At 38.2% G+C, this 27,722-nt stretch overlaps 1 protein-coding gene across 1 annotated transcript; it reads left to right on the plus strand.

Annotated features, from left to right (window-relative positions):
• The first annotated feature begins 325 nt into the window (after positions 1–325).
• On the plus strand, positions 326–27,593 carry fam120b (family with sequence similarity 120B). The gene is made up of 11 exons (XM_052090614.1): positions 326–418; positions 2,798–3,853; positions 5,584–5,764; positions 7,223–7,315; positions 10,775–10,947; positions 11,311–11,403; positions 18,753–18,959; positions 20,210–20,318; positions 23,022–23,132; positions 24,466–24,514; positions 25,901–27,593. Exons 2-11 carry the CDS (start codon positions 2,846–2,848, stop codon positions 25,920–25,922), a joined length of 2,046 nt encoding a protein of 681 aa, XP_051946574.1. The 5' UTR covers positions 326–418; positions 2,798–2,845; the 3' UTR covers positions 25,923–27,593.
• The last annotated feature ends 129 nt before the right edge of the window (positions 27,594–27,722 follow it).

A 27,722-nucleotide genomic window follows, 5' to 3' on the forward strand; every position in this document is an offset into this window, starting at 1 on the left:
ATTATTATTATTATTATTATTAATTAATTTATTTATTTATTTATTTATTTTTTTTAGTGCAGGGACATACACATTTCCTCTGATACAATCTTACAGTGGTCATATTTAAATTGAAGAAAAACATTTCTTTTCTAAAAGAAGAGTGGTTTTGTTAGAGTAGCCTAATCTAATCATTCATATATATTTTTTATTCTAAGTCTATAACATTGTTTTTGATGTGGTCGTAATTATTTACCAGAAGGATTGATAAGGATAATAAATGATGATGCTGATTGGTTGGTTGCTGGGCTTGTCGTTCCCGGAAGCGGAAGTGAGCGCACATTGTAAACAGAGCGGGTTCAGTTTAGCATGTCACCAGTCAACGCTTAAAGTACGCTTAGTAATTCCAGTTGAATTGTACATCTCACCACACCGAATAGTGAGTCCGTTTTGGTTTCTTAGGGAGCCTCAAGTTAATTATTTGTGGCAGTAAATTATAAAAATATCCTTCTATATAATCGCTGCTGCATAGTGATATTCCATCACTGACACGCATTTGGTCACAGTGAATGTTACAGGATTTTCAGATCGTTTATATATTAACTGATGTACGTCACCAGCTAGAATTAATACAAAGATAAATAATTCATATTTAATCATTTTGATATTATAATTAATATGTTGATATTTGACGCGTACCTGTCCATGGACTTTTATTTTTTGTATATCGTGGCTGCTGGAACTGAAGTATTTCACTTTTTAAATGAACTTTTGCCATCACTAGTTCATTTTAAATGGTCATGCATGGTGATAAATAGATTTTTATAAAAATAGAAATATTCTATATAGTCTTTCAATTATTATCAGATCATAAAAGCAGCATGCATAATAATTATTAAAAGAATAATTGCTGTTTAAAATAGTTTCAGATGGAATATTGCAGGGGATATCAAACTGATGACAAAGAACCCCAAATGTGATGATGCATTTGCAAGGGACCCTTCCTGAGATATAAAGACCCATTTAAACTGTGTTGTGATATTAAGACAACCCATGGTGTTTTTTTTTTATATTGCCATTGTATCAAAGCCAAAATAAATAATTAAAATATTATCGGGACGATATTTACTTTGTAGTTTACAGTATTTCTTTTATTCTACCCACTAGTAGAGTTTAGGTATAAACCTGAAGACTTTTTTCTATTTCTACTCAAATGTATTTGTAGTCTTCCTAAAGTTGCATGAAACAATGTACTTTTTCACACAAATTTTCTCTGATATATTCTGTGGACCCCCTGCAGCTCTTTGCCCCCTCCCTGGGGGGTCCCCTAAAATTGCTGGAATTTAGCATGTCACACTGTTCTTTCCAAAAGTATTTAATGTCAACCATTAATTTAATGTAATCTAAGAATACATGTAAAAAAAATAATATATATACACACTGGTGGCCAAAAGTTTGGAATAACATACAGATTTTGCTGTTTCGGAAGGAAATTGGTACTTTATTTCACCAAAGTGGCATTCAACTGATCACAAAGTATAGTCAGGACATTACAGATGTAAAAAAACAGCACCATCTCCATCATTTTTGATCAAATCTAGACAGGCCCCATTTCCAGCAGCCATCACTCAACACCTTATTCTTGATTAATCAATGCAAAATGTATAATTTGGTACTAGAAAATCACTTGCCAAAATATCAAACACAGTTGAAAGCTTTTCGTTAAATGAAGCTTAACATTGTCTTTGTTTTTGAGTTGCCACAGTATGCAATAGACTGGCATGTCTTGAGGTCAATATTAGGTCAAAAATGGCAAAAAAAGAAACCACTTACTCTAGAAACTTGTCAGTTAGTCATTGTTTTGAGGAATGAAGGATATACAATGCTTGTAATTGACAAAAAAATGAAGATTTCATACAAAGATGTACACTACAGTCTTCAAAGACAAAGGACAACTGTCTCTAACAAGGACAGAAAGAGATGTGTAAAGCCAGATTTACAACTAAACAAGAGAATAAGTATATCAGAGTCTCCATTTTGAGAAATAGACGCCTCACATGTCCTTCATTGAATTCTACCCGCTCAACACCAGTTTCATGTACAACAGTAAAGAGAAGACTCAGGGGTGCAGGCCTTATTGGAAGAATTGCAAAGAAAAAGCCACTTTTGAAGCAGAAAAAGAAAAGTTTAGAGTGTGCAAAGAAACACAGACATTGGACAACAGATAATTGGAAAAGAGTGTTATGGATCTTAACCCCATTGAGCTTTTGTGGGATCAGCTAGACTGTAAGGTGCGTGAGAAGTGCCCGACAAGACAGCCACACCTATGGCAAGTGCTACAGGAAGTGTGGGGTGAAATGTCAACTGAGTATCTGGACAAACTGACAGCTAGAATGTCAAAGATCTGCAAAGCTGTCATTTCTGCACATGGAGGATTTTTTGACGAGAACTCTTTGAAGTTTAAGAAGTTCTGAATTTTTTTTTCAAATTGTAATAGTCATTTTATTTATTAATGTCCTGCCTAACTATATATTGTGATCAGTTTAATGCCACTTTGGTAAATATAAAAGTACCAATTTCTTTACATAAGCATTACATTATTCCAAACTTTTGGCCACCAGTGTGTGTGTGTGTGTATATATATATATATATATATATATATATATATATATATATATATATATATATATATATATATATATTAAATCAATTATAGCTTAACTGTTATTATGCACTGCAGTTTCTTTCCAAGTTTTCTCACTGTAAGGATGTAAATAGTTTATCAAATGCTTATGTGTTCACTTGTGTTTCAATTTAGGTGTATTTATGAACTTGTAAATGCAGAGGACCTCTCACGCAACTGAACATGGGTGTGAAGGGCTTACAATACTTTATGGAGACATCTTGCCCAGGTACTTGTGTGCCGGTTGACCTAAAACAGATGGCAGAGAATCACGTCAAAGACCATCCTGACACTACCGCTACAGTTGTAGTGGATGGAATGGCCTGTTTAAGATACTGGTATCGCTGTCAAGCTTGGGTACATGGAGGTCAATGGCAAGAGTATATGCACATCCTTCAGGAATTCATCAGTGCGTTTACTGCTGCAGGCATACGATTGGTCTTTTTCTTTGACGGAACAGTTGAGGAACAAAAGCGTACCGAGTGGGTGAAGAGACGTCTGAGAGTCAACCAAGACATTGCAAGAATTTTTCAGCACATTAAGGCTCACAATCAACAGCCGAATAGCAGAGACCTTTTCTGTCTACCCTCTGGACTCGCAACCTTCTCCAGATTTGCCCTCAAAACTCTTGGCCAAGAAACATGGTGCTCTGTGCGTGAAGGAGATTATGAGATTGCCGAATATTCCCTCTCTCACAACTGCATGGGCATCTTGGGTCAAGACACAGACTTTGTCATATACAACACAGTCCCTTACCTTTCCATCAGTAAACTCAATTTAGACAATATGACAACTGTGTTGTTGTCCAGAGAGACATTATGTCAGGTCCTTAAGCTTCATAGGTCTGACCTCCCTCTCTTGGCCTGTATGTTGGGTAATGACATAGTGTCTGAACAGCAATTGCAACGTCTCCGCAACACTGCTTTGAGATTATTTCGCAAGAAACACGGGCAACTTCAAGGAGACAAAGTCTATGCTGTCGCAGATTTCATCAACGTTCATCGTTCCCGCAGCGAGGGAACGTTTGGTGTTTCCTCACTGCCGTTAATTGAAGCAGAGAAAGAAGCTTTAGAAAAAGGAATCCACATGTATCTACTTCCTGGGCAAATGTCCCCTTGGTTAGAGTGCCGCCGCCCCTCTTCAGAGTCATTGTGTTTGATGGGCAAGTACGTTCCTCGTGACATATTACAGGTAAAAAGAAAAAGTATACATTTCATTTTTATTAATAGGATTCATTGAACTGAGCTTACACTGGGCCAGTGGAGGGCACTCCCTGCAAAATAGGTGTCATTTTAAAGCTTAGAATCTGGACTTTACAATGCATAGATCCTACCAGTTCTTAAGTAATGATTTTTAATTTGCTGACAATTAAGAACTGTTTCATTCTCATAATTTGCAAATTTGTTATCAAACATTTATATTCAGAGTTGCTAAAACCATAAAAAATATGTTTTATATATCGTTGGAAAGGTTTCCATTAGTAGAATGCAATGAGCAAATTCGTTTCACTCAGAGGCCAAACTGCAGTGAGTATTAGAGTATGACATTCCCACTGCCATAAATATAATAAACAGGAGAGGCTTTTTGTTATTTCATCCTGAAGCATACATATATAATAGAGAATGAAATATCGTAACTTACAGCAGATTATACTGATTCAAACGAGTCTGAACACAACATAATATGTTATGTAGATCTTGAAATATTACTCAAAGAGTGTACATGGAAAGACAATACACAAAAGGTCGCTCAACAACACACATTATCATACCTGCCAACACTCCTTATTTTACCAGATTTCTCCCGTTTTTCCACCCCTCCTCCCACTGTACTCCAGATAAACTCACGTTTTTCCACATCCACACTTTGCTGATGAGAAGATATTAGACCTCCAGGTAGGGTTGCCACCTGTCCCTAAAAATACGGGATAATCCTGTATTTAAATATGGAATGACACGTCCTGTATTGAATCAGAACGGGATGCGATTTGTCCCGTGAGCTGGTCAGATGTCGTCACTGCGAAATTGTTCCAGATTGTTAATTATCATTGATATAAATTGGGAATTTTTCATATGGTGGTTAAGTGGTCATCTGAAAAGTCCACACATTGTGCTAATACTGTGGATATTTTATTGAAAAACAGAAGGTTCAGAATGTTCAATTACATGTACAAAATTACACTGATCCAACAATGTACTGTATGAATACAATCACAGAGTCAAAGACAAGAAGTACAGATTAATTAAGTTATTAAAATAATTAGATATTCAGATTTAGTGAAACACCATAAACTCCACCGGCTGCCGTTCCTCACACATACGGCACCAGAAACTAAATCTCCCTATTTTTCAAAATCCGATGTTGGCAGGTATGCACATAGTATGTGTGTTGTGTGTGTGTGCACATTTAAGAGGACTTTGTATGTGCAAACACACATCCACATATGTGCTCACCTAAAAGACTGGGATGCTCCTGAACACTTAATATTTCTGTATTTTGCAGTCTAATCCATTCATTTCCAATGGCCGGTCATTTTTGACCGGGAACACAACAGTTGTAACAAAGTGAAATAAAACCAATTTTTTGGGTGTTTTTCAGATACCATGAATGTCAAGGAATTTTATTCCAATTAGATTAAGTAAAAAAAAAAGTCGTCTAGGTTAAAATGACTGGAACACAACTTAAGGTTTAATGACAGCATGCACACGAGCTCAAAGGTTTGTGCAAAAACTTCCAATGGGAATGCTACTAAATGTTTTAAAATCCTAAAAAGTTCTGTTTATTTTCTGGTATAAATAAAAAAATCCCAGATTTTCAGTGTGGTCTCCAACTTTCCGACCCCACTGTAAATGACAAATACACACAACAATATCACTCCAGAGTTGATGTGAGTTTTAACACTATGGATTTCCATGTTGCAGGCAGCGAAAGAGAAGCACACTCGCGCAGAGTGTTTTATGATCTATAATGTGCTGTATGATGGAGTTGTGGACTGCAGTAACACATTAGAGGATGAGGATGAGGTTGAGTTACCACCGCAGGCCATCTTATATCTGCCTGTCCGAGAGCGCATCTATGGCCTTTTCCTGCCAATACAGTCAGGTGTGTTTAAGCTCTTTTCCACTGAGAATTTAGCCTATTTTTTTGTTTGTGTTTCCTAACTGTTAGTTTGAATACATTTGTGAGGAAGCCAACTGATTAAAGGAGAGTATTTGGAATGACAGTAGAAAAGGCATAGCACTTTGGTTTTCTGCATGCCGCTAACTCATTACATGCGTTATATTCATTCCCTGTCCTTTATTATTTTTCTCTGTCAGGCTAAAATTATAGTAATTGTAGAGAGAGTGCCTTGAGAAGTGTTTCAGTGTTCACTGGTGCATTATATTTTAGATCGATTCAAACTGAACCACGTCCTCCTTCAATTGCACGCCTTCCAAAGGTACATTTTGCATTCCCATGCTTCAAACGCTCCATCGAAGCTTTCCCTAGTGTTTAAGCGCCCTTAGGCTGGATATTTCATTTTCACACTCATTGTTGCTTCTTGCGCACGGTCAAGTTTTCAGCCTTTCAAAGTATACTCTTTTGACTGTGAGCCCACACGGATGCCCTCGATGCATGCACTCTACGAGTGCTACAGTCAACAGCAACCGCATGCACTGATGAAAAGTAAAGGTGCGGACTGTCCGCATGTCTAGAAAAACATAGGCATAGTAGTGGGCTGATGATGAAATTTACGTCAGATGTACAGACACCCAGAAAACGAAGTACACTTTGGCCCAAAAGTCCCATCTCATGAAAACATGGAAAACATATCAGGGAATTTTTCAGTCGAAATTAACACAATCATAAAAAGTCATTGTTACTTTTAATTTTAATGTAACATAATTTAGTGAATCAAATTCTTTTTCTTGTTTTCAGATTGAAATAGGCCTATTTCATCAGCTAGACAGTACTCCTTGTGAGTGCATCTCTAGAAAAGGATTTTGAGAAATCCTTATTCAGTAATCACAAACAACTGGAAAAGTTATAAAAAATTAATTGGTAAAGTAAAGGGACTGAAGTTAATTATTCTGTCATCCCAGATGATGGAGTAATTAACAATTAGTTTTTATCATTATTATTTATATATTATTTGCCTACACTGTATCATTTGTCTTTTCCCTTGCTTAAAATCTAGGCATTGAGTTTAGGTCTTGAACTATTGTATGCCCTCTTTCTGTCATGTTTACAGAAAATAACTCTTCATTGCTTCATAGTGTTCTGGGAATTGTCCATTATATACTGTCCAATATTTGTGGTGTAAGCAAATATGTGGTTAACATGCCATTGATGAAGAACAGGCAGACCATTGGGGACAAACATATCAGATTTCAAACAGTGGAGACTCCAGTGTAATTTTGGAAGGATTTGGATCTTTCAATCACATTATTTCCTATGCACAAGCCGAATGCATGGATTTCCATTCAATGCCACTAAGTTTACTATATTAGTTAGTTTTGTGGAGTTTTTGTAATGTCAGTTTGTTTACTTTTCTCTGCCATTTTCCCCTCTCTGTTATAGGTGGTTCTGTGTCAGTCAACGAATGGTTTGTCTTCCCAGGAAATCCACTTAAGGAGCCAAACCGAGTCACTCCAAAACCCCTCAACCATCCAAGTACAAAATTAAATAGTTACATATATTATATTATTACATATATTAACATATATTCGTTTTAAAGGCACTTTTATCCAAATTGACCACTGTTTCAAAAGTATAGCTTCAAGGTGTGTTTTAATTATATACCTGATTATGTGTTAACATGATTTTATTGTGTTATCACTTACCAACCCCATCTGAGTAAAATTTTATCCAATATTACAACTTTTTGTCATGACCATAACACCATTATAAACCCTGTAATCTGTTAAATGCTGTCATCCATCCATCCATCTTCGACCGCTAATCCAGGACCAGGTCGCGGTGGCAGCAGACTAAGCAAAGTAGCCATATGTCCTTTTCCCCAACCATATCCACCAGCTCTTCCTGGGGGATCCCAAGGCATTCCCAGGCCAGCCGAGAGATATAATCCCTCCTGCATGTTCTGTGTCATTCCCTGGGACTCCTCCTTGTTGGACATGCCCCAAACACCTCCGCAGGAAGGCGTCCAGGAGGCATACTAATCATATGCCCGAACCACCTCAACTGGCTCCTTTCAACATGGAGGAGCAGCGGTTCTACTCCGAACCCCTCTCAGATGACAGAGCTTCGCACACTATCCCTTAGTGTGAGCTCTGACACCCTATGAAGAAAGCTAATTTCGGCCTCTTGTATTTGCGATCTTATCCTTTCGGTCACTACTCAAAGCACTGGACCATAGGTGAGGGCTGGAATATACACCGACTGGTAAATTCAGAGCTTTGCTTCAGGCTCAGCTACTTCTTCACCACCACGGTCTGGTACAGCGACTGCATTACTGCAGATGCTGCACCGATCCGCCTATTGTTCTCACACTCCAGCTTTCCCTTACTCGTGAATGACTCCAAGATACTTGAACTCCTCCACTTGATGCAGCTGCTCTCTCTCTACCTGACGAGAGCAATCCACCATTTTCTGGCAGAGAACCATGGCCTCAGACTTGGAGGTGCTGATCCTCATACAGACCACTTCACACTCGGATGAAAACCTCCCAAGTGCTCGCTGTATGTCACAGCATGATGATTCCAACAGGACCGCATCATCTGTAAATAAACTGTGCCAGCCATGACAGCCCAACATACTCCAGGGCCTTCAGCATCTCAGGGCAAATCTCATCCACTTCTAGAACCTTGCCACTTCTGAGCTCTTTGACTAGCTCAGTGACCACTGCTAGGGAAATAGGTGTCCACACATTGTGCTAATACTGTGGATATTTTATTGAAAAACAGAAGGTTCAGAATGTTCAATTAGATGTACAAAATGACACTGATCCAACAATGTACTGTATGAATACAATCACAGTGTCAAAGACAAGAAGTACAGATTAATTAAGTTATTAAAATAATTAGATATTCAGATTTAGTAAAACACCATAAACTCCACCGGCTGCCGTTCCTCACACATACGGCACCAGAAACTAAATCTCCCTATTTTTCAAAATCCGATGTTGGCAGGTATGCACATAGTATGTGTGTTGTGTGTGTGTGCACATTTAAGAGGACTTTGTATGTGCAAACACACATCCACATATGTGCTCACCTAAAAGACTGGGATGCTCCTGAACACTTAATATTTCTGTATTTTGCAGTCTAATCCATTCATTTCCAATGGCCAGTCATTTTTTATTCAAAATCTTCGGGACAGGGTTCTCTGCCAGACGTTCCCAGTTCACCCTCACAATCGGTTTGGGTTTGCCAGGTCTTTAACCTTTGGGTTTGCCAGGACATTTTCCTCCTGTCATCTGATCCAACTTACCACTAGGTGGTGATCGGTTGACAGCTCAGCTCCTCTCTTCACCTGAGTGTCCAAAACATAAGGCGGCAGGTCTGAAGATATGACAATAAAGTCGATCATTGATCTTTGGGCAGTTGCTCTGGTACTAAGTACACTTTTGAACAACCTTATGTTTGAACATGGTGTTTGTTATGGCCAATATTTGACTTACACAGAAATCTAATAACAGAACACCGCTTGAGTTCAGTTCAGGCAGGCCTTTCCTCCCAATCACTCCCCTCCAGGTATCTCCATCATTGTCAACATGGGCATTGAAGTCGCCCATCAGAACTATGGAGTCCTCTGCTGGCACCTCCTCCATGGCCCCTCCTAGGGTCTTCGAGAAGGCTGAATACACTGGACTGCGGTTCGGTGCATAAGCACAGACCACAGTCAGAGCTTTTCCCCCTGAAACACGAAGTCGCAATGATGTGACCCTCTCATCTACTGGGCTAAACTCCAAGATCGTAGCGCCAAGCCGGGGGCTTGTGTGTATACCCACACCTGCTCAACGCCTTTCACCCTAAACAATTTCGGAGAAGGAGAGAGTCCAACCCTTGTCCAGGAGTTTGGTTCCAGAGCCAGAACAGTGCGTAGAGGTGACTCCAACTATATCTAGCTGGTATCTCTCAACCTCGCACATTAATTCTGGCTCCTTCCCCACCAGTGAAGTCACATTCCATTTTCCAAAAGCCAGTTTCTGTAACCAGCTCCAGTCTTCATCTGGTCTCTCACCTGGGAGCGATTTGCCAAGGGAGACCCTACCATGCAACAAAGCTTCCATGGTCATTGGAGCACGCACAACTCTCCACCACGATGATCCACAGAGGGGGTTAAGCACTGTAATGCTGGTAAATACCTGATTTTATCACACAAAAATTATGTTAGCACATATAATTTTTACATCATCTGGCTATTCTTTTGAAACAGGATGTATTTTACTGTTGATGGACTTGCCCAATTCACAATTATACAATTGTAAGTGCCTGATTGTAACTGTGATTTGTGCTTTAAGTAAATGAAAGGCAAGTTTAAATACATTTTTTGTTGGTTATCGACATTATGCAGCAAATTATGTCGATTGAGCTTAGCTTTTATTGAACCACATACATTCCTTTAAGTTGTACTTGTTCTTGAAATCCTATAATCTCATAGATCTGTTTTGATGTTAGTGTAAATTATTCCTTATATTTGCTCTTTTGTATTTTCTTGTATCAGTGATTACACAAAACAGCTTTGAGTAAAAAAACAAAATAAAGACACACCATTTGGTTTGATCAGAAATAAAGAAATAAAACTTGATATGTCTGGAAATTTTAAAGTTGTGATTTCCAGGCCAATAAAAGTCATGGAAATTAAAAACATGTCATGGAAATGGAAATGTCATGGAAATTCTTTCTAGTACTATTTTTCTAGTAATTTTTTCATGGAACTACTTTTTTCTAGTAATGCAAGTACTGTAAATGTAAAGTAAGATAAAAGAGTGCAATCTCTTTAGAATGATATGAAAAGTCATGATAATTCATTGGTCAAAAGGTTTGGGAACCCTAGTTTAGAATAAGCCTGTCATTATTTTTAGCTTTAAAAACCACATCAAATATTTAGTTGTACATCTTTCATTTTTTCTCATACATAACATGTTAAAATTGTGGCATGTATGAACAGAAGAGCCCCCTGATCTAATGGCTCTGTGGTTTCGGACGTACCCTGAGGTGAAAAGAAACCAAGTATCAACACTCCTAGGTGTCTTTGACCTGTACGAGTTAACTGAAGAGCTGCAGCAGTTTGACAGCCCTTTGATTGCCGTGTTTTGTCTCGTAACCTACATCACCATTCAGGTGTGTTTAACTTTTCATAATTGATGCCATGGACCACTGACGATTTCACTTGAATGTAAACAAATGACTTTGTTTGTGTCCATTCACACCACTTATGCTATTAGCACTATTAGCATTTATTTATTAATGATGTATGGATGTCAATAGAGTTCAGGTGTCATCTCTGTCTGTTCTGCTCTATTTATTGTGTGTAGTTCTTATCTCAGACTATTGATGTATCCCCAACCACAGCTCGCATACCCGTGCATTGTGTATTAGTGTGCAGTGATGTCTTTCTAAATGATCGCTGCTTGTTGTGTATACTTGAGTGTGATTTTCACAGCTTGCACATTGAATAAATACATTTTTTGCTTTTGGATCTAGACGAGACACCTTTCTCTGGAAGACATAGATGCGTATCTGTGCCAAGCTGTTTGTGTCAGATTCAAAACCTTCACCCAACTGCAACAGCTCAGGGTGAGTCATGTTAACCACCATTGCATAAAGCATTTTTTTTTACTCCCACCCTGCTTTCACCCATTTTGAGTTGTCTTGAAAACAACAGTGGTCATGCATGTTATTTTGTAACATAGCAAAAAAAGACTAAGACCCTGTTTACATGCGGTGGTATTAAGATGCCATCATTACATAAATGTATTACTGCACGATAATAAAGCACAATAAAGTAAAAGAAAACGAATGCATGGAAAAAACGGCATACTGTTTCTCCCAAATATATTTATCTCATAATAAACATGACGTTTAGAGCAGAATTTCTGTCATTTTGCTGGTTTACCTCTATAGCATTTCAGATCCTTTTTATTTGTGTTACTGCATGTTGATATCAGGCACACTGAAAAAGTAATGTGAATTTCTTGTGCATATACAGTAAATGTGTGTACATTTTTTTTTTTTATATATTCAGATTGAAAATTTGTTCTCATTTAATATTCAAGTATGTAACCAGTAAAGTTTAAAACTCTCATCTATGTGGAGTGGTTGATTGACAGGTTAGTAGGCGGTGCTTCATTACTTTCTGAACACATTCGAACAGATGAGCATTTACACTACATGTCCAATGTGGTCACATGCGTTTTAACCCCCTTCAAAAGTGGTTTAACTGGACAAATCTCAAATTGCTTTGGACCCCGTTTACACCTGATTTTAGCGTTGTCACGTTTTGAACAGATCGCCCAAAACGCATCTTAATGCCAGGGCTTAATTCTAAGTGACCGTTCACGCAGACATTCTTGTAAAAAAAATAGCTAGACACAGCACAATGAAGGGAAAAAAGGCAGGTATCTCCTGCAAGAATCATCGTTTTTAAAACTTGACATAGTGTCTTTAAAATACTGTGGTCATGGCATGAGACATTTAGAAAAAGCATGTTGCTGATGGTCAAAGACATTCATCTAGAGCATGTTTATTTAGAAATACAATTGCAAAAAATCACATCCTGTGTGAATGCTCCTAAGGCTGTTTTTGCATTTGGTTTGATTTCAAAGTTTGACCAAAAGCTCTAGTGTGAAGCACTGTTAACTAAAAAAGGTGAAGTGTGTTATTTCTTAGCGACCTGCGTCTCCAACAGAATTGTAATTGAATGACTGTTTTCAAACAAATTTTTCATGCCCTTACACCATCTGCCACTGGTTGGCAAAACAGATAGTCCTGCCCTAAACTGACGCCATTGGTTAAGTCAATGTGGCTGTGTACAGCTAATTATGATGCTTAAAACAAAAAGCAATGTTTTGATAGTGCCACAGTAGGGATGTCAATAGTTCTGGTACTAAAATAAAAAAGATGTCACAATACAGTTGGTGGGTAGTATTACGACTCGGTTCGATACCCGCATGCTGTCTGACTGACACACGAACACTTCCAAATGCTCATACACGAATTTGCCATATTTGGGACAAAGATTATGCACAATGAATCAAATAAAAATCTTCAGTTAAAGGCTTCAATCTTAGTCTGCATGAGCTGTGTGCTTTAAAGTGAATGTGTGAAGCTGACCGCTCATACGCTGGAAAATCCACAGACATTGAGAATCATGCACAATGTGTGTGTTGTATTAGATGATGGAGCAGAGCACTCATCCACTGTGAAATGTGCAGCACATGCAAACTATATATTTATATGTAAAAAATTGCAGCATTTATGCTCTAATAAGCATAAAGGGGGGTCATGTAGCGAATTGTTGAGGTGTGAAGCTTCCATAAAAAATTTAATTAAAAAATGAAAGCTCACGTCAATATAAAAGCTTGATGTCTAAAATTTAAGAAATTGGGACAGAAAAATATCACAAATTTATAGTAAAATGTGATATCCACTGTAGTAATAATAATAAATTATAATAATAGTATTTATTATTAATAAATAATAATTATAAAATGAATCAATATATTTCAAGCAAGAGTCCAGCTGTGCTGAATACAATTTTGGTTGAAAAGTAATTGTTCTATTTTTATTTGTTAAAAGTTTTAGGGATTAATTTGATTAGACACCATTTTGATGATGAAATTAAACTTTAAATAAAAAAAAAGGGATTTGGGAGAAATAAAACTGACTTATATTCAGTGCGTACTTAATTGAGAAACACGAAGTAAACATGCATTTGCCAACAATCAAGGCCATTCTCTTGAGAGATGCATAAGATACTTTTGCTATATAAAAAAAAAGAGAAAATGAGGAAAGAGACTGGAGGGATGATTTTTGGTTGCATTGCAACATTCCTCCCAAAAACAACTCTAATTGTGGTCTAAACCTGAGAGTGAAGCTCTGGTGATGGGCTCTGCGTCGTCCCCGCCGACGACCACAGGACTATTTCAGCTCCCACCCTTTAAGCCTCCTATGTGTGCTATTTTAGACACAGCTGCCAAGGGCGGCCTGTGGTTGTGCAGTGCTTGGATTGAGAGCCCTCCCTACGGCACAGATAATGGATGATAGAGAGACAAATTGGAGCCTCATGGGAGATATCCAGGAACCCTCTTCCTCCTGTGTCTACGACTGGTGTGAATCCCTCCAGTCTGTTTGTTGTATTCAGATACAGATGCTTATCTCATCCTTGACACATAAGAAGTCAAGCTGTTGACAATGTAAATGTACTATGAAGTTGTATTTATATCTGTTCGGATTGTTTGTTGACTTTTCTTTATGGCGAAGGATTTTAATCACCCAGGTAGACAATGGTTGATGCTGTGTCTTTTATGTCTCATAATGGTTGTTTAGTGTGAACTTGGCCTCTGTATTTATGTTGATATCCTCCCTCATGTTTACGTTTTGGCAATAAGTGGAGTGATATGGCTCAGTTCACGTTGGCCGATGAGTGATAACGTTGCGCAATTGTGTGTTTAGAGGGCGTGCGCAGCAACAGGTGTCGTATTGCTTGCTGACCCAGAGACGTGTGTGTGCTTAAGGTACGGTGGCGACAGTCTGCCGCTGGCCTGATGAAATTGTGTAAGCTCTCCAGCCTCCTATGTGCCTTGGGGTGGCGAGAGCACCTGTTACACATGCCATTGTTGCCTCCCATCGGGAGTTACACTGTCACATCTGCCTGAAATGTGAAAAGGGGTGGGGTGATGGGGGGGGGGTATTAGGAGGCTGTAAGAGTCAGACAGATGGCAAGAGAGTCTCCAGGGGCTGCCTGTGTTGTTTTGTCAAAGTAAGGGAATGTAAATGCAAGCTAAGGATGCCGTTACACACAATTTGATTAAGGGTCCTATTCCATTAACAATTCTTCAAGTACTTTTGTGGAAGCATCTCTGCACAACCCCCAATAACTGGTGCTAACAATATACTAAACAGCACTATGTTTGGTAGCATATTTTTAATGTGTGTGTTTTTTGTTTTTTTTAAACACTATTTAAGTCTCACAAGCTTTAAGTTGGTGTTTCTTCAACTTAGGGCAACTTCATGTCCCACAGGTTGGATTGTATTTAAACTAACAGATTTCAATTATTTTATTTATTTTTTGTAACGTAAGGATCACATTAAACTGACTTGACTACTTTTACCAGGCCTTCATCATTTATCTAATGAAAAGGTTTTACTATTGTAACCTTGTCCCAGGTCCAGATGTTCAATATTATACTGAAAATCCATTATAAAAATGCTAATTATTACATGTTAAAACTATGATCATTTAAACAAAGGGTAAGGCTTTCACGATTATGAAATTTGAATGACACTAATTATCAAACAAATAATTGTGAATATGACGATTAATTGTCTGTTGTAGGCTATGACGATTAATAGTCATTTTCAGGGCTTTCACGATTAATTGTCAAATAAATTGTCATGTTACTTGTGTATTAAATGTGTGTTTCATACACCTTAAAGAATCATTTTTACATATTTAACTTCAAATATATAAATCAGAATAATAAAATAGGATATATGATTTCCTTTTAAATGTTATATTGGCTTTAAAAACGGATGAATGACATGAAAAATAATGTTTTAAATATCAAAATATATCTAAATACTCTCTTTTTGGTAACTTCAGTTCGGGGCAGTTTTACATTTACACTGCTGTTTTTGGAACTCGTACAGTAGATTTTATATTATATTTTTTAAATATATTTTTATTATGTTAATATTATATAATATTATCCTATACTATACTATGCACTGGTAAAATATTTCTGTCCTAATTTCTTCACTTTCATGCATTATTTTAATGATCTTTGATTAAGCCCACAATCCCTTATTTGTCATGAAGCAAAACCTTTGAGATTTAATTTCATCATTTTATCACTCCACAGAAATAGAGTAAGCGTGCGGCATTAACACTCTGTGTTTGAACCTGATCTGACCAGGAACATTTTCCATCACATGATCGTTTAAAGTGAAGCCGGAGTGCTTTGTGTTCACTATCAAAGTTTAAATTAGTTTTTTTATATTTTTGCCGGAGTTTGGCATGAGCCTCTGCTGACGGCACTCACATCAGAGCACTTGAGAAGTGCTTCGCACACTCTTCTGGACAGGAGCTGCTCTGGTTGATGTCCGCGGTGTGGCTCAGTGATGCTATGAGTTCAAATGAATTACACCATTCATACAGTGCTGAAAAGTGTCCGAATTTGAAGGAACAATCTCATGAATTTGAGACTGATCCGTGAGGCTTTTTGACCGATTAGTTAAACAGAATCTGCTCATAAGAGTCATTTGTTTACAAATCAGACTACACTAGTCACGTTGTATGTTTATTGCATTCAATTCTACAAGAAACTCAACTAAAACATGTTTGCTTATGTCTCAGTGCTGTGGATTCAATAGTGGCACAGGAAACACTGTTAGAGTGTTTTAGTGCTGTGTTCCATCCACACTGGTGGAAGAATGCAAACGTTCAAGAATCAATTCTTTATTCCCACCCCTAGTAACTGCGCAAGACGTGGTTCAAAAACAGCTCGGCATGTTTATTTGGTAAATCTCAAATTGAAAGTTCATCCAACCTCTCCAAATACCACACAACATTTGCACAAGTCTTGTCTTGTCATACATCATTGTTTACAGTAGTAACATTCAGCAGATGTGTTTTAGGAATGGCACAGGTGCAGAGCCTGATCACAAGGCCGTAGTTTGCCATTAATGTTCAGCTGCGTGTCCTCAGGGGTCCAGAAGTCCTTCAAGCATCTGGCTTGAGCAGCTTCCATTGTTCACTGTTGAAATGCTAGCAGAGCAGCTGCTCTTCTGGTTTGTTGTCCTGATACCTTTACAGCAGCAGGGTGGCATCAGCATTGTCCTGAGTCCTATTGACTTCCACGCTGAGCAATTAGCAGCTTTAAAGGTGTTAAGATTTTACGTGTCCTTTTAAGTGCTTTAATTAAAGCCACTCTACTTTATTCCGCTCTCAAAATCTTATGCATAAAAGTGAATGTCATTAAATACTATTGTTTACCTGAAGAGGCACGGTTTCAAAGAGGAAGTCAGGCACAACTGCCTGAGCAAACAGCGTAATATTTCAAATGACAGCCCGGGTCTCAATCTGTGCGCTGTCACTTTGGCTTTATCTCCAGCCTCCCTTTTGTTTGCTTTAGTCTAAGCTGTGTTTGAGAGCAGAGCAGGTGGCAGGCCGATTTAACGTTTTGATGTCACGGAAGGTAATCAGTCCCTCTCTTATCTCCTGTGGGTGGGGTTAGGGGGACAGGTGACCAGCGGACAGTTAGGTGGGGGGTAGGGGTCCTTTGTAAACATCCTCTTAACCACACTGCCACTTCAGGTGAGTTCTATGGGGTCACACCCTGCCTCCCTCCCAACCTGGGAGAAAGACACAATAGGTATTAACAGAGTTTGAAAAGGCTACTCTTTTCAGTTTAATGCCGTTTTGTCTCTTCGTTATGATCCATCATTGCCTTTATTTTGACCGCATGTTTTGTGGTGTTGCATGGTTTCAAATAAGCTTATGCTTTTACGCAAATCATGACCTTATTGAAAGTTGTTTTATAAAACAGATTCTGACTTTAAATGCTTATTCACATCCAAAGTCTTTGTAAAATCCTGATAATACTAAGGGGCTGTTCACATTGAAGGTTCCACATCTACACTATTTTCACTTGAAAACACATTGATTTTGCTACGTTTATGCCTCTCATTTACACTGCAACAGCCTCCACTGAAAATGGAGTCTTATAAAATGCTCTCCATAACCACAAACTCTGGAAAACAGTGATGTTAGTAGGGTTGCCAACCATCCCGTCTTTGTGGCCGAACTTTCGACATTCCATACAGGATGCCTATTGTCCCGTAATATAGTGGCGAGACACTTGAGGGGGTCTCAGACTTTAGTTTTCAGACTTAAATGGTTTAGTGTTGACATGGCCTATAAAAGCTAGAGGCAGCGGCAAGAATAGAACAGAAGGAAGTGTCTAGATGCGTATTTTTAAAAGTTGCTAAGCTACCTGAAAAACACATCTTAAAAACATGTTGCTCTGGCTCGAGCTGCAACACCCCACCCCCCACCCCCCCATCTACACGTTTATACAGGAAAACAATTGAAAAACTGCATGGATGGTTGCGAAAACATGTTCAGTGTGAATGGCCCCATTGTGCTAAGTTACTGCATTGCTTGGCAGCTGTAAACTGCTACAATTAGGTTATTTGAACTATATTACTTGCCGGAAGAATTGTTTATTCTGATTATTTTGATGATAATATGATTCATATTTATCGAAAATTGGTGTCTTTTATCATGTTGCTCTTGCCAGCGTTTTCTAAAAGCAATAAGCTATGAGAGGCCGTGTTTTACAGTGATGTTACCCCAGTTCGCGTCTTGCTTAAGAACACCCCTGAAGGCGCGGTCACATTTTCCTTTGCACTGCTAAATTCTGTGGGCGAAATACAGTCATCTCAATGGATCAAACCTCAAATTGTTAATTTTGCAAGATGGACTTAATGTAGTGAAGAATTTCCAATCGTAGATTATGCTTGGAGTTTGTGAATTCATCACATTGACCAATAGGAAGTTGCTTGGTTTGGCAGTGACCTCTGTGTGGGTGGAGCTTCGTACAAAGCTATACCTAATATTCACAATGGACAAGGAAATCATTTTAGTGGTGAATTTCTTTTTATTTTCACTCACCTGTATGAAGTATAAAGTGCAGCATTATAAAGAGGCTGCTTGGCAATTAGTTTTTTGCTGGTTTCACACGTGCTTAACATACACGTGCTTCTTTACCTGCAAAATTTTGCCTTGCAAAGGTAAATGTGACCACATCTTTACACAAGGTAAAATCACTGTAACGCACTGCCTCACTTGGCTTATTGCTTAAATACACTTTTTTTTATCCGTTATTTCTTACATCATGCTAAAATTCCTTCCCCCTGTGTAGACCCCTTTTGTAGACCCTAGGGCTGTTCAGCTCGGCTCGCTCTTTGTGCGGGGTCTGACCTACCTCATTGCTGCCAACAGTGCTTGTGGATTCCCTTTTCCAATGGGTGAGCTCATGCCATGGAAGACCTTTGATGGCTTGCTTTTCCATTCCAAATATCTGAAAGCCCACTCGGGGTGTCCAAGTGAGGAGCTACTAGAGGGCAATGTAAGTACAGGAGATTAATTTAGGCCCTGTTTAATAACCCTGTTTAACTGTAATAACTCGAGCAGCTGCATTTTCTTTCAAAGTAGCACATAGCCGGTAACTTTTCTTGGGCAGTCTGTTGCTGTTGTCCAGGATGCATTGGATTGCATCAGAATGCTTTAGTGTTTACACTACTCTGGTCACATTCTGACTACCTCTGAATGTGGTTTGAGTGATCGGACCAGTATTTACAGATGTTAATGTAAGTGGGTTACATCTCATCCTCATGGAGGTTTTCTAACAGATTTGCTGTTAACATTAAGCTGCCTCCAGTTACTTGAATTAACAAATTTACACATAACAAAATATAACCTCTTTTCTGTTCACAGTGGCACAAGTATTTGGACACTTAAAGGGATAGTTCACCCAAAAAGGAAAATTCTCTCATCATTTACTCACCCTCATGCCATCCCAGATGCGTATGACTTTCTTTCACAAATGAAGATTTTTAGAAAAATATCTAAGCTCTGTAGGTCCTTACAATGAAACTGGTGATAAAAATGTTGTAGTTCCAAAAATCACATAAAGGAAACAAATGTAATTCATAGAGCTCAAGTGGTTTAATCCATGTCTTCAGAAGCGGACTTCATCTAAGAAACAGACTTTTTTTCTCTAAATCTTCACTTTAACTTTCACTTTCAGATGTGAAATTTAAACTAAACAGGCACCACATGTGACATTCATATGTAAAAGTGAAAGTTAAAGTGGAGATTTAGAGTAAAAAAAAAACCTAAATCTCCCACACCTATCATATCACTTCTGAAGATATAGATTAAACCACTGGAGTCATATGGATTACATTTATGTTTTTCTTTATGTGATTTGTGGAGCTACAAAGTTCTGGTCACCATTCACTTGCAATGTATGGACCTACCTAACGTTTGACAACCAGAAAGTGTCCAAATAATTTTCGGTCTTCATTTTGAACTTATTTTGAACTTTTGGTGAAATGTTTTACTTGGAAATTGTGTTTGTGCAATATATCTCTAAAATATACTGCACTTGCTTTGATGTTTTTTAATTTTATTTAATGCAACACCATTCATAAATGTTTAAGTGTGACATAACATAAGTGTCCAAATACATTTTAAGGCCATTGTATGATTTTATCACAGGTATTGATACTCTTTGAATATCCAAGTATTAATAGCTTCATGTTAAATTGGGACTGTGAATTGTCCATTTATATCAATTTTTGGATTGTCTTGTAGCCCTCCTGGACATCTTTGTTCCTGTCCATCAGAGAGCTGGTGCTGGAAGCCTGCAGGAGGCGCGGTGTCTCTGTCCACAGCCAACCGCGCAGACTGCAGTACAGTGAGGGTGTGGCCTCTCAAAATCACTAAAAACTTCCTCATACATCTCTTATCCACTCACTATTGACTTGATTGAATTGAAGTATTATCCTCACACCATGGAAGTATAGAACAGAACATTAAACATTCTGTCTTAAAGGAATGTTCCAGGTTCAAGCTCAATCGACAACATTTGTGACATAATGATGATTACCACAATGATTACCATAATGATGACTTACAGTGAGGCACTTACAATGGAAGTGTATGGGGCCAATATTTGGAGGGTTTAAAATAGAAATGTGAAACTTATAATTTGATCAAAGTACTTACATTAAATATTCTGTTAAAACTCACTTGTGTTTTATTTGATCTGTAAAGCTGTTTATATAACCATTTTACGGTTGTTTAAGGGTTTTAGGGTTTATGGCATTACGTCGTCATGGCAACAAAGTTGTAAAATTGCATATAACTTTAAACAGAAAAGATTAGGGTTCTATTCTATCACACTAAAATCATGTTAACACACATATTGTTTACATCTTGTGGCTATACTTTTGAAACGGTGAGTATTTTAATGTTTATGGACTTGCATTGTAAGTGCCTCCGTGTAACCTCGATTTATGTTTCTCCTTTATTTTAAAAGAGGGCTTAGTCGAAATAAACTTTGTTCTAGTCAACGTTATGCCACAAATGCTGACAGTTGAGATTAACTTGTATTGAACACGTAATATTCCTTTAAGGAAAAATGTTTTACTACTGTATATGCTAGTACTCCTAAAAGCTTACACAACCTTTAGCAGACATACACATTTCAAGCTTAATGTCTTAAATTACAGATAACTCATCCTTCTCTCACAAACTCATCACATTTTTGGTCCAAACAAATGCTGTCTAATATGAGGATGTTCCTTTACCCTGATTCCAGCTGCTTCTGGCTAGAAACACTAAGTAGCAAATCACAGTTCACGGCAGTGATGTAAATTAAACGCTATTGGTTATTTTTTTAAAATGCAATGAGCCCTTCAATATATCCCAAAGGCACAAGCTTGACAAAAGCTTGAACGTCGCAACAAGGGGTACTATGGCGGACATTAGTGTGAAATGTTAGCTTTCTCTGTGAAATCAACTACTGATGTGGCGAAGCAACAGTTTGAAAAGAATATTGCTGAGCATGCAATGTGATGGCAATATATTTATAGCAACTTACCAGAATAATAACACATCCAGTTTAATGGCACAGACTTCTGAATGTTACTTGCCCCATTGAGTACTGAGGTTTGTTATCGCCACAGTAACAAGAACTTGCGTTCCACCACCCTTTTTTGCGTTAAGTATGCGTCTGGCTTTTGGCTGTCCAGACTTTACGCACAACAGAAGACATATCAAAGACCTTTCTATCATCCCACTTTTACTGTCCCAAACTGATTTTGGGTAAAAATATCTATAAACATGGTAAAATGTGTTAAATGGAGATGAGTGCACTACTCTTATTGGTAGCCAAAGGCATTATCAGATTTGCCAGAAATTGTTCATTTCTGCCATTTAAGGGGTTGGATATGTGTCATATATTGGGTCGTCCAATTCTACGGAAATCTGTGGAATTGTGCTGGTACAGATTCCATGTGGTTATGACTCAAACAAATGGAATACATACATGCCAAGATGTCCACGTTACTTGCATATAAACAATAGCCAGCAGTCTTCATAACACCCTCCATCTGGACTGTGACAGTGGAAACATGCTTTGTCATAACAAGAATAATTTTGGGTTGCTTTTTATAGGAGGTGATCTATATTAAGTATCATAACAAGACAACAAAATTATAAAGTGGTGGTATAAACTCCTTGAGCCCCTTTTGCTTTTCACCGCCATCCAGAGATTTGTGGTTCTGTCCAAAGATTAAAAGAGACCTTATGGTGAAATTGTCTCCATCTGTTTTTTTCTCTTGATGTCGAACAGCTCATGGACTGCTCATGTTGTGTCTTAGAGGTTTTTTTGTCACCAGATATGTTAGTCGCATTATGGCCGAGTGGCCCAGTGCATTTGTTTTGAATATATAGTTTTTTGTGTGTGTTTGTGAGAGAGAATAATGTTCTTTTGTTTATACTTGATTTTGGTTGTGTGGAATTCAAGCATGCATCACAGGATAAACAGCTTCACATGCTGTTCCTAGAGTTTCTATGTTCCACAACATGTTTTTAACTTCATAACGATCTGAAGAATCAACTGCACCACTTTTTGGTTAGAAATGCTTGTTTTTTCAACTTGAATATCCAAAGCAGAAACAAAAGTAATACCATCATCCCACAATTGCCCTGAATGGCGAAATCAACCAATGTAAATACGCCCAATAGCGTAAATACGAGTTTGTTTTTCAGCGTGGTTCTTCTAAGCATCTAAAATTATCATCTTATATCTTTTTTTCTTCCTAATCCACTTTTTTCCCTGAAGTTAATTCATCCTGTTGTCTCTGGCATTATCTCATGACTGGAGATTGTGTTGAATCTCAGATTGTGTAAAGTGTCAATGTTGTCGGGATAGACATTTAAAACGGTCTGGTTTTAATTTATGTTGCATTTGAGATGGTGGTTTGGGGACTTGGTGGTGGATTTCAGGCAGCAGAGAATTGTACGTTTTCTATTTCCAGTGATGCTCCACTGCAAATACTAATTTGGAGAGAGTAAAACTCCTAATTAAAACTGTTGAAAGTTTTTTTTATTCCCTTAGTGAGGCCTGTGGATGTTGATGATCTGAATCGAGAAAGACGACCCCAGCTCCATCATACCGGACGCCAGGAGTTCAGCCAGCTGCACAGAGGTCCTGTTCACTACCAGCAAGGTAAAACATGGTACACAGGTTACCTCTTTTCCACCAAAATGGTGCCAGAGTTGAGGCTTGGCTGGGTGGCCCACTTTTCCACTGACTTGAGAGGCGATCAATGACGTAGAAATGTTACTGCATAACATGTCCACAAACAGACATAACAAAGATAGCACATCACAGTCTTTGTTTACTCCTAGTTTTAAGAACTTTTAACATCCAAAGAATATTTGAACATCCAATGTAATTTAAGTCACCATATTTTTGCAATTACAAGCTTTAAAGTGGTTGCTGTAACTGTGCACTGTGACAAAAACATGAACTCAACTGTGTATATGAACTGAATTCACGTTGCATTGTGGGGTGCCGCACAGACGCTTGATGTGTAGACCGAAATAGCTGGGTTTCCATCCACATATTTTATGGGCATTTTGAGATATTGCATAAAAACTGATGGATTGAAACACCAAGATGCAAATAAAATCTCCAAAATGCACATAAATAACATATATGCTCGCTTGACTATGAACTATGTTGGAAACACATTTACAGAATAAACTCCTATGGAAATTTTTAGGAATACAAGATTAAAAAAAGTACTGTCTAAATAATTTGTTCATAAATGGACTAACCAGCAGACCAGTCGTCGCATCTGAAATGTTGCTCTGATCATCCTGAAATATGGTGTCCTGAAAATCTAGTGCCTGCATAGAGTTTGTAGAGCAAATAAGTCTAATACAAACTTGAGCTGTGCTGTGATTCTGCCGTGAACTCTGCTATCACTCCCAGACATGAGACGATTTCTTTACAGTGTTTGGTCTTGTGCTCTAAACCGCAAGTATTTTATTAATAAAAGAGACACTGTGGCTTCTATTTCTCCGGAAGTGACGATTTTGTTCTTTTCAACACATGGGATGGAAACGCAACTTTATTTGCTTATTGTTTTTGTGATATTATGGTTTTATGCGTACATTACATTTTCAGCTTGGATGAAAACATAGCTATTGATTATAATTGGAGCTATTTAGTTTTTGTTTTGCATTTTATTTGTTATTGTACATGATGAGGACATTGGGGTTTAATGCGTCATGCGTAGAGATGATTTTTCCTGATAAAAACCACCTGTTCATTGTCACGCAGTAAAGTTCCAGACTGGGTACTGGCACCCAATTGGTGGAAAAGTGGTATCAGCAAGATATTGAGCTTTGTGTATGTGTGTGTACTGTGTGCTGCACATACAAACTCTACTATTAAACTCTGAGTTCATGATTAGGTATAAAAAAATCAGTAGTAAAACCATGATTGAGGCTTGTAAGAAAAGTTGATAAAAGGTGTTTCATCTTTTCCATAGGTTACAGACCGAGACATCCAAAGAGAGGGAGGTATCACCTAGCACCCAGGTGAGCTCTATGCAGACAACTAAACTCAATATGTATCAGTTAATGCCTTTACATCAAAATACAGTAAATTGTAATGTGTAAGATACTAAAATGGCCAAAAGTATGTGGGCACCCGAACACCACACCCATATGCGGCATTAATCTGTCTATTTGAGCGAAACACTGATGAGCCAAATATGCTTTTGGTCCTCCGTGTGCCATCAAAACAGTGCCGGCCCACCGAGGCATGGACTCCACAAGACCTCTGAGGGTGTCCTGTGGTATCTGGCACCAAGACATTAGCAGCAGATCCTTGAAGTCCTGTAAGTTGTGAGGTCGAGCCGCCGTGGATCAGACTTGTTGTTCCAGCACATCCCACAGATGCTCAGTAGGATTGAGATCTGGGGAATTTGGAGGCCAGTGCACTTTGAACTGTTCATCTTGTTCCTCAAACCATTCCTGAACAATGTGTGCTGAGTGGCAGGGCACATTATCCTGTTGAAAGAGGCCACTGCCATCAGGGAATTCCATTGCCATGAAGGGGTGTACCTGGTCTGCAGCAATGTTTAAGTAGGTTGCACATGTCAAATTGGCGTCCACATGAGTGGCTAGATCCAGGGTTTCTCAGCAGATCATTGTCCAGAGCATCACACTCCCTCCACAGGCTTGACGTCTAACCATGCCATCACTTCCCCAGGTAAACAGTACACATGTACACGGCTGTCCACGTGATGTAAAAGAAAACGGGACTCATCGGACCAGGTGACCTTCCACTGCTCCATTGTATGTGCTTCGACGGTGGACAGGGGTCATAATGGTTACTCTGACCGGTCTGTGGCTACGTAGGCCCATACTCAGCAGGATGTGATGCACTGTGTGTTGTGACACATTCCTCCCATAACCATCATTAAGATTTTCTATGACTTTTGCTATAGTAGAACTTCTGTCAGTTCAGACCAGACGGGATAGCCTTTGTTGCCCTAACGCATCGATGAGCCCAGTGGTCCCTCCTCGGACCACTGTCAGTAGGTACTCACCACTGCTGACTTGGAGCACTTCACAAGCCTTGCCATTTCAGAGATGCTCTGGCCCAATCCCCAAACTGATGTCACAAAGTTTGAAGCACACAGTTGGGAAAAATATAATTGTATTTGGAGTAGCGTTAATAGAAAGTACTAGAATGGCCAAACCCATTAGTTAGAAAGGGATAGTTTTTAAATAAACTGATTTTTAATAGTTATCAGCGTATTGTTGTGGATGTGAACACACTCTTACAGCATGCCATTGTGAGTATCCAACATTTTACAGTGCTTTAGACATTTTTGAAGATGTAGCAGTTTGATGATTCTTCAAACAATCTGTAGTGAAGCATTTGAAAACCTAATAATTATTTTTATTCTGTTATAGATGGCCTCATTCTCAAAGCTAAAGATTGGCTTTGCACTGTCTGACTGATTGAAATGGTTTGCCTCTTGTGGAAACAATTGTCATCCACCTAAAAGTGCATTGGCCAAGTTCATGAACACCTTTATTTACATCCTGCTCCTTTGTTTTGTCTATAGCTATTTACTGATGGAAGTCTCTGCGGTGTCAATTAATATGCACACTAAAAACATGAGCTATCTTAAACAATGTTAACAGTTAAATTGTCCATTTATGTGCAGTTTTATAACCCTCCCCTTGCCTCTTCAGTGATATACTGAAATGGCCTTAAAATGATGTCTTACAGTGAGATTACAGTCACTTTTTTTCCCTCCATGTGGATGATATGAATCAGTGACCAAAATGGAAGCTTCCTAACGTATGCGCCAAACCCATATATGATGAATATTCAGCACAGACCCTAATTAGACTCCGATGATCTCGTACCTTTCAACTGCTGGTTTGGCATTGACTCCAATTGTACACAACTCCAACGATTATTTTCCTGCCTCCCTCAACACACTCTGATGTGGTGAATTTTCAGTCAGCCGTACTACAGAAAATTGTTAATGATAATCTATGTATTGCCATCAGGAATTGAGATTATTGAGAACCGTTGAGATTGTGGTTTTAGAATATTGTGGTGAAAAAGTTCCCACAAATACGTATTGTACTGATATTCAGTTTAATGTCTATCACAAGTTTTAACATCGCATAAATAACTTGTGTGTTTATTCAGGCAGAATTTCATGAAAGCATTAGTATGGGTGATACCTCTATTCAGGCACAATTAAAAGATGTAAATAAATAAACATCTGTTTTTCATTATCAGCTAATGTCTCGTCATTCTTACGTGATATTCCCAAAGTGAAAAACCCCATTGTGATACTTGTAATTTATGGATCTGATTAAGAAAAAACATCATGTGCTATGATCAAAACACAATTTATAGATAAAGAGTTTTTTTGGCTCTGTTCCTCTTCTTGCCCATTAAGCCATGAAACGGACCCTATGCTAGATATTGTTAAACACCCAGTTGCGGAAATATGATCTGGAGAAAGTTCCACAGCTCAAGTGGTCAAAGCAAAGTTCTCCCCTCTTATCTACAGAAAACGAAACTCACAGGAATGAAAAACCTCAGTATCTTAGTCAAGGTTACAGACATAAAATAAAAACATATATTAAAAAAATAAAACCAAAGCACTTAATGAGCAGTGTTGACATATATCCCATGGAAACGGTTTCAGGGGGACATATTTAAGCAATCAAATTTGTATACGCAACTGTTAACAAGACGAGTCATCGATATTTTTTTGTCTGTTTTTTGTTTTCTTTTGTGAAGAGAGATTTCAATTTAAATGCATGTACAGTATCTGCTAAAAGTTTACTTTGCCAAGTGTTAGGAGTACACTTGACCACAATGCTAACAGACAAGAACTAAAAGCCACAAAACTCCCATTTTTATTTCATGGTGTCTTTTAAGGCCTCCAAAAGCAAGTGGAATGGGATATTGCTGGACCGGACAGAGATGTTTATTTTTAAATGCACAAAATAATTTCCTCAGAAGTATTTGAATTTAATTATATATCTGTTTATTCAGACTTGGCTGTCTTGGCACAGGCCATGTGCCGATTGTGTATCCTATCCTTTTTCAAACTAAATAAATAAAACCACTAGATTAGTAACACTGCAACACATTGTCCTTTTCATCTGTTTAATTATAGCTTATGTTTGAGTGTGTGTGTGTGTGTGTGTGTGTGTGTGTGCGCGTGTGCGTGCGTGCACTAATGGTAAATATAGCCTCTAT

This window comes from Xyrauchen texanus, chromosome 24 (genome assembly GCF_025860055.1).
Source record: "Xyrauchen texanus isolate HMW12.3.18 chromosome 24, RBS_HiC_50CHRs, whole genome shotgun sequence".
Lineage (NCBI taxonomy): Eukaryota > Metazoa > Chordata > Actinopteri > Cypriniformes > Catostomidae > Xyrauchen > Xyrauchen texanus.

What these genes read in the sequence shown, in the direction of transcription:
- fam120b (XM_052090614.1), top strand. Translation starts at nt 2,846, where the DNA reads ATGGGTGTGAAGGGCTTACAATACTTTATGGAGACATCTTGCCCAGGT. An exon ending in TTTCCTGCCAATACAGTCAG is followed by an intron (nt 5,765 to 7,222) that starts GTGTGTTTAAGC and finishes TCTCTGTTATAG; the next exon opens with GTGGTTCTGTGTCAGTCAAC. An exon ending in AGGTATCACCTAGCACCCAG is followed by an intron (nt 24,515 to 25,900) that starts GTGAGCTCTATG and finishes ATTCTGTTATAG; the next exon opens with ATGGCCTCATTCTCAAAGCT.